The sequence below is a fragment of the Tigriopus californicus genome, chromosome 10, assembly GCF_007210705.1.
Source record: "Tigriopus californicus strain San Diego chromosome 10, Tcal_SD_v2.1, whole genome shotgun sequence".
In the NCBI taxonomy this organism is placed as follows: Eukaryota; Metazoa; Arthropoda; class Copepoda; order Harpacticoida; family Harpacticidae; genus Tigriopus; species Tigriopus californicus.
Genome location: NC_081449.1, coordinates 8,779,348 through 8,787,227, shown reverse-complemented (window position 1 = coordinate 8,787,227; position 7,880 = coordinate 8,779,348). Strand labels below are relative to the sequence as shown.

At 47.3% G+C, this 7,880-nt stretch overlaps 1 protein-coding gene across 1 annotated transcript; it reads left to right on the top strand.

The window, feature by feature from the left end:
* The first annotated feature begins 3,974 nt into the window (after positions 1-3,974).
* Positions 3,975-6,727, top strand: LOC131888707 (uncharacterized). Its single transcript, XM_059237627.1, has one exon. The coding sequence runs from the start codon at positions 4,285-4,287 to the stop codon at positions 6,631-6,633; it is 2,349 nt and encodes a 782-aa protein (XP_059093610.1). The 5' UTR covers positions 3,975-4,284; the 3' UTR covers positions 6,634-6,727.
* Positions 6,728-7,880: the final 1,153 nt, after the last annotated feature.

Genomic DNA, 7,880 nt, shown 5'->3' with positions numbered 1-7,880 from the left:
GGACGGAGTTGTATATCAAGGAGATCATTATTTAATTAAAAACACCTTAATGTACTATGCAGTACGGATAATCTTGTTTTATTCATACTGGAGTTAATGTCTTAATTCAACGCAATGGCCTAAGTTGGCGGTGAGGGGAAATCCGTGTCGTTTCCTCTCTTTAGAGTCCCTGGCTGAACACACTAAAGAAGCTTCAAATTTACAGGAAATCCGCTGATTTTTATTTCTTTTTAAAAAGATAAAATGTTGCCATTCAAAAAGATCTTTCAATGCCTCATGACCATTTTTCAATATCATATAATATTATCATATAATATATGAACCGAGTGCCGGTTTAGGTGACATACCCCTCGTAACATTAGTTTTCAATGTTATTGATCTGGATACCAAGGTCTTTGCAAAACTCACGCTTTTTGACCTACAGAAGAACTAGAAGCCCTTTCGTTGTCTGCCCCCAGAGCACTGTCCATCTCCAGGTCTGGAGCACTCCTTGGATGATCCAAAATACACCTTCGCAGATCAGCTTGGCTTTAAAGCCTGAGCCGTTAGATGGAGAAACGGTCACTTATTTCAAGGTTTGAAGGACGACAAAATTTGAAAATTTTGTTTCATCGATCTAAATGGACACGTTCAGCTTTAGTGAGTGACCAGTAAGCCTTTCTTCTGCATCTGGGGATGTTTAGCGGCAGACATTTTGAATTTGTTGGATCAGATTAAGGGACACAAGACAACCAAACCCAGGGGAGTTCTCCTTTGTAACAAGGCCATGGGCGCCAGCAAGCACGACGCCAAGACGTCTTGAGACCGCCAGGTCAAGGAAGTGGAGTACTATTACTCTGATGACTCAAACGACGCCCATATTTCTTCTGTGCGCCTGGTCAATGCCCATTGAGTACAAATTGTGAAGAGCAGGCCGACGTCCCAGGCCACCATGCGTTTGTACAACAAGAGATCCAAGCGGGCAGTCAATGTGTCTGTCACGCCGGACACAGGTGCCATCATCAGCTGCATTGCGTGAAACATCGTCCAGCAGGCAGGCTTCCACATCCTTGCCCAGGACCTGGCCATCTCTGACTGCAACAACACGCCCATTGCCTGTGATGGCATTGTTGACCTCCGGATCTCATATGAGGGTGCTTCTCTCAATTTGTCTGCCATAGTTCCCAAGAGCTTTGACAAAGACTTTCTGCTCTCTTGTGATGCTTGCATCAAACTTGGCATTGTCTCCGACTCGTACCCCCATCAGCTCGACTTTGTCACTCATGGCGAGTCTCCTGACAACCAGGGGGAGGTCGTCAACCTAATCAAGGTGGCTGCAGTGTCTGACGCCCCAACTCATGTTGCCGGCCAGCCTGATGCTGACACTGGCACTTTTGCGGGTTGTGGCGACGTATCCGAGTTCAAATCTGATGTCTATCCATCTGACTTGATGGAGGCCATCCTGCGCGACTTTGATGATGTGTTGGTGGACAAACTGCCTCCTGATGCTGGGCCCATGCGGGTTCCTCACGCCACCATCATGCTCCACGATGATGTCTCCGTCCAGCTGGAACAGTCCACCACCGCTTGCGCAGTCCCTATCCACTACCGTGATGATGCCCGGGCCCTGCTCAACAACTTAAGACGTGGCAAATGACCCATCATTGAGTTGGTCACTCACCCAACCAAGTGGACTTCTCAAGCTCATTTTGTGCCCAAGTCCCTGGGTAGGATCCATATCGTAAATGACTTCCCGAAGCTGAATGTGGTGGTACACTGTCCCTTCCATCCCTCGAGGTCCGTGTCTGAGCTCTTCAAGTTCCTGGATCCAAGGGCCAAGTACTTTGCCCGTTTCAATGCCATTCATGGCTTCTTCCAGGTGCCCCTGGAGGTCAGAGCTGGCTGAAGCCAGCTCTAACCTCACCACTTTCATCACTGAGGTGGGGTGCTTCCACTACTCTTGCATGCCCATAGGCGTCTCAAATGCTGGCGACGCCTTTGGCCTCAAGACCGACCACGTCTTTGTCGACCTGGCCTTCTTGCTCAAGATTGTTGACAACATGCTTGGCCAGGCCATGTCATGGGAACAGGCCTGCTATCATGCTTGCATTGTCTTGCAGCGTGCTTGCCGCCTCAATCTCAAGCTTTCCCACAAGAAGTTCCTCATTGCCCAAGAAGTCAAGTTTGAGGGCACCATCCAGCCCCATGGAGCAGCTTGGTGCTGATCTCTGCCACTATGAAGGCAAGGACTTCATCCTATTTGTTGACTGCTCCTTGGGATACCCTATTGTTTAACAACTCCGTTCAACTGCTACCAAGAAGATTTTGGAGCTTCCTCAAGACCCTCATTCACCTCTTCAGTGCCCTTGCCATCATCCGTGCTGATTTCAGTCCACAGTTCTGATCTGAGTTTGAGAAGTTCTGTCGGGCCCACTCAATCAAACTGGAGACGTTCTCTCCCTACCTTCCCGAGTCAAACAGCCTTGCTGAAGTGTCTGTTTGTGAGGTCAAGCGCTTGCTCAATAAGTGTGCTCAGACTGGCCAGCAACTGGCTACCTGGCGCTGTCTGCCCCTCAGGGCAGGCTTGTCACCCGCGGGGGCTTTCCTGGGCCGTTGGCCATGCTCCTCCATCCCGGCCTTGTCCACACCCTTGGCGGCCTTCTCCGCTAAATAAGCATTGGCTGCCGCTGGACACCGCCATCGTGACTGCACCCTCCTGCCCATGCCAACTCCGGGCGACCAGGTGGCCATTTAAGACCCCAAGTCCAAGCGCCGGCTTGACCATGGGACAGTCGTCAATCATGTCAATGAGTGCTCTGCCACCATCCTCTTTGACAATGGATGCCAAGCAATCTGCAACCACCGGTTCTTGCGCCCCTTGCCACCACCTGTCCTTGCCAAGCAAGCCAGCCCCAGCAGCTCCACTGGTTGCTGCCCCGCCCCCTCTTCCCCGCCCTCAGCGCCTCCATTGAGCCCCTGATTGTCTCAACCTTTAAAGATGTTGTCTTTTCCTTTCTCTTGCTTCTCTATCCCATTTGTGCCTTGCTTCTCAGCCCACCCCATCAGCCATTGCCCTTAAGGCCTTATTCAGCCCCCTGATTACGCCACACTTGTGACGCGGGGGGAGGTGATGTATTCTGGGATTAGTAACCTGGAAAGCCATTGATATTTCCCGCCTAGCATTCTATGTCAGCTATTGTGATCACAAGTTAATAAACTTCACTTGTTCTCCTGACTTCAAGCTTGCTAGTTCGTGACCGTGAACCCATTAGTATTGAGCCAATTTGATAGCGCATTCACCAATTCACTCCAAACATGTTCATTTCGTAGGGTTTTGTAATACAACTTGCTCAAAATCACTCGATTATTGAAAATTCAATGGGTGAACAGTGCGAGATGGCTGTGATGTTTGTCTTAATTCTCCCACCCCAAAATGCCCAAAATCAGGGTGCCAGACCCCAATTTTCCTTGAATTTCCTTCACTTGACATGCCCTATACAATTACAATTCAATTGTCACCCATTCGCTCTGAAAACGAATCCGCCTGGCTACCTCCCATCGCAATCTCTAGGGCTTGCTTGCTTCCTCTATGATCCAACCTTGTCCCAGATTTTGGGTTTCAAACGAGCTACTTTGCAAGAAACCAATCTTTTGAAAGGCAGATAGCTATAGCTTCTGAACCTAATGATGCCATGTTAAACACGTTTTGTAGATCACAGGTCTAGAGAACGGCTGGATTTTCACCTTCCATCCAGCCAAGTAGCAAGTTGCACCTTAATTGCAAGGACTCAGTTTGGCGTAAAAAAATGAGTCAATACATACTGAATTTGAAATAGAACATGCCAGTTGTATCTCAGTTTTGCTTTAGTTTATTCCCAAGGAAATCCTTTGCCACCGTAAAAGACTATTCGTTTCTTCGTTGTTACTGGATGGACTGATGTTCCTTTCCTTCTCGCCTTTTGCTGCCTTTTGACTTCTCTCTTAGCGCCTCATGGCAACCCTGAAATTGGATTTGTTGTGGAACAAGCAAATTTTGGCGACAGGTCAATTGAAAGTCCTCGCGTTTCTGGGTAGTCCTTTGGGTGTTTTCCCCGATGAAACTAAAAGTGACTGATCAGCAATCGCGAATTGATCGAGTCCGTGGGATCAATTGAGGTCCCAAGGTGACCAAGGTTAAACCCAACCCCATCTCATACTAAGCTTTATTCATTTAGTCACTCAATGGACCAAGAGTGGTTCCACGGTTTTTGAAGCGCCAACGACCAACCGACCGGCCAACCCATCAAGCACTCAAGCAGAAACAGGATGAGCAAGACGCGCCAAAAGCCACAACCAGAGGAAGGGGACGAGTGCGGGGACAAGTGGAACACTTGGAATACCTGGATCCAAGGGTTCAATGAGAGCGAGACTGAACTCACGTCTGAAGGCTTGACCTCACTCATGACCCAATTGGATGCCATGCTGATGCTCTTGAGTCAATGGGATCGGCCCTTGGACATGAGCCAACCTTCGTGGTCGTGCCCGCTTCTAAATTTACTTTTCAGTCTACTGGATTTGGAGGCTATCACGGATCAACGGCATTTCTATCAGGCCCACGGTCCCCAGCATTCTGTCATGGCCATGAAGAGGCGCCACGCTAGTAGTCTCACGCCCAGAGAGCGACACGCCCTAGAGGAGCTGGTCCTGGACTGTCTGACCACGTGGTTGCGGAAGGCCACCGATCGCGTGGCTGTGTTCCGTTTGTGGATTGTGATCTTGCCCGATTCCACTACCAATCCCTACGAGCGCTCACTCTTAGATAAACTTACCTCTTTGAGTACGAGTACGAGTTTGATGCTCCGCACGCTCAATTTGCTTCAAAGCTTCGTGGACAAAGCTGGAACCTACTTTATCCACATCGAGAAGAAGAAGGGCTTGTCGTGTACCAGTTTCACCCCGCTTTACCAGAACTTGGGGGATTCGCTGGCTCGCACGTTATTCATTTTTAACGATATATTGGCCGACCCCCATGGCGATATTTCACTCAAGAGCCAAGCCAGCAAGACTCTCAGTCACTTTCTCAAGTTTGTGCCCTTAAAGAAGATTGCTCTCGAGCCCATCATTACTTTGATGGACACCGCTCGCCGATTAGTGAGCTCCACCAATCCCGTGTCGCAAATTTGCGGACTCAACCTCATGCTCCATCTTAGCCTTCCACAAGATAGTCGAGTTGAACATCGGGAGGAAGCCATCAGCCTTTTCGGCGAATTGGCTTTGAGGATCAATGCTGACATGGACCGGAATATTCGATACGTGTGCCTTCAGAATCTAGGTCAATTGGCGGCCTCGGAGCATAATAATGGGGTGATTGCGCAGCTTTTTTCAGAGTTCCAATGCCGGATCATATCGTTGCTCAACCATGACGACCATTCGTTAGTTCTTCATGTGCTGAGGCTTCTGAAAATCGTTGCTAAATACGATCTGAGTCACTCCATTCCGCACAAGGCTCATTGGGCCGCCTTACTTAAAGCCAATGTGGTGGGTCGAATTCAAAATCGGAGAGACTCAAATCTAGAAAGTGCTTACTGTGATTGTCTAGCCGAAATTCCCGAGCTCATTTTCGATGGGCTTCCTCCGGATAAGCAAATGGTCTTGGTTTCATTTGTTCTCTCTAATTGTCGAGCTTCCGATCAGTCCGTATCCAGCTCGTGCTTCCGATGTCTTGGCGTGCTAGCGTCTTTTAAATACTCGCAGAGTGACGTGAGTTTTCTTGTTGATTGTACCCAAGCCATTTTAGATGCCTTAGAGACCAACGGGCAAGGGAGTTGCTCTCTAAAGAACCCTTTGATAAACATTACGTGGGCTTTAGCCAATTTGAGCGACACGCTGGCTGAAATACCTTTGAGTGATGTTGGTTATCCCTGGCCAAGTGTATTTCGACTGCTGGCGAAGATCCCAGCCCTCGTAACACCTGGACAGTCCGTCCACGTTAATACCAAAGTGAATTGTCTCCGAGCCATGGGATGTTTGCTTCGATGTGTCAATTTGGAGGAGTTGTCTCAATTGAACGATGAGCAACTCACATCAGACATGCTGGATATTGGATTCAAAACCGTGTTGGCCCTCAATCAAACCATTAACCAATCCCAAGTGATGAAAGTCAAGTGGAATGGATGCTACGCTTTGGGTCACCTCCTGCGTAATAGCGGTCTTTTGCGGAAGATTGGGCAAATGGAACAAGTGATGACGGTAATGTTGGGACTCTTAGAGCACTGTCACAACTTTAAAGTGCTGAACACGATTTGTCAGAGTTTGTGCTACCTCCAGACACGTGTCGATCTAGGTATCCACGCAAATGAGGTATTTTTGGCCTTGGTCCAGGTTCTGGACCTCACTCTGCGCAATGATATCAACGATGGGGAAATTGCCCATAAAATGAATCTGACTAACTCGATTGTATTAGCTCTGGCTCATCTCTTTACTCTGAGTGATGGCCCCGAACTTGTGGAATGGAACGAGCTCCTCAGTGACGACCAATGGATTGTGATTGGCCACACCGTGAGTGTTGTCAGGCGACGGTTATCTCCGGAAAAGGCCACTTTGTTATTGGACGCTCAATCTCATTCATCTCATTTGGCATCCGATTCAGTGCTCTGTCGCAGTTTCGCCTCCTAGGGTATAGTCCTAGTTATGCAATTAAAATGGTCTATTTTATCAAGAAAAAACAGGGACAGCGTGTTTCAACACTGATTAAAAGCTGATATTGATTGATTTACAATAGCATCAGTTAAAAAGCAAGAAAAAGAGTATCAGTAAAATGGTTCTTTACCAGATTTTTTTTTGTGAATGTTGAAAGCCATTATTGGTCTTCTTGGTCTTTTCTTTTCAGAAAAGGTACATGGCGAGACTAGTCAAGTTGAGCGGTTAGATGACCTGGTTGTCACAGATCAAAATGCTCTAGGGGCCATGAGGGACTTGAGGCTTCCAAGTTCTCCTGGTCCTGATGGCGTGAAATCTCGGTTTCTCATCAGATGCTCAAGGGTTCTTGCCCATGTTTTTTTCGTATTGGGAGAGGTTAGAAATGTTGGGATTATACAGTATTTAGAGAAGGTACGAAAGGTATCTGATACTGAACGTCTTCAAAAGCATCCATGGCCCTTATCCCAACCCAGGATTTAGGGTCAATTCTAGTGGCCGTAGAGGCTTAATGTGCGTTTTGAGAGCACCTTCAAGCCCTCGAAAATCCAGGCTAGTTCAAACAAAGAAGTCTACTTCTCCCATTTCTCGAGCTCCTTCATTGTTTAATTTACTTCCCTCTAATATTCGTAGGGAATACGTAGGCCTTTTTGATCTGGTTGCATCTGTCAAGTCAGACTTTGACAATTTTTTGAGTAGGATTCTAGATGAACCCTACATTCAAGGACTAGCTAGGTCTGCCAACTCAAATTCGTTGGTAGACCAAATATCATATAAAGATTTAAAGGTAATAAGTAGACGAATTATAACCTTACATTTTAATAGTACCGGGGATTACATTTCCCCGTAGCGGATAGAAAAAAATTAACAAAAAATCCTGGATCAGGCAGGCAAGATTTCATCCTCTCTAAAGTTAGCTCATTTTTCTCTCATATTTAAAGGGGGAAATAAGTCTCTCCTTAGTAATTATAGGCCGATTTCTCTCACTTCGAAAAAAGGTGTTTGAGAAAATCATGAAGTTCAAATTTCTAGATTTTTTTGACGTCCATGAAGTCCTTCGTCCTAGTCAGCATGGGTTTCGAGCGCATTTTAGCCTTGTCCTGTCCCTGAATCCCAATGTCATGGAGTATGTTAACTAAAAGGCCATAATCTACCTTGTCCAAGGCCTTGGTGAAGTCAAGTTAGACAACATCAACAGACTCATGTCTCTCAAGTCCCTCAGGAAC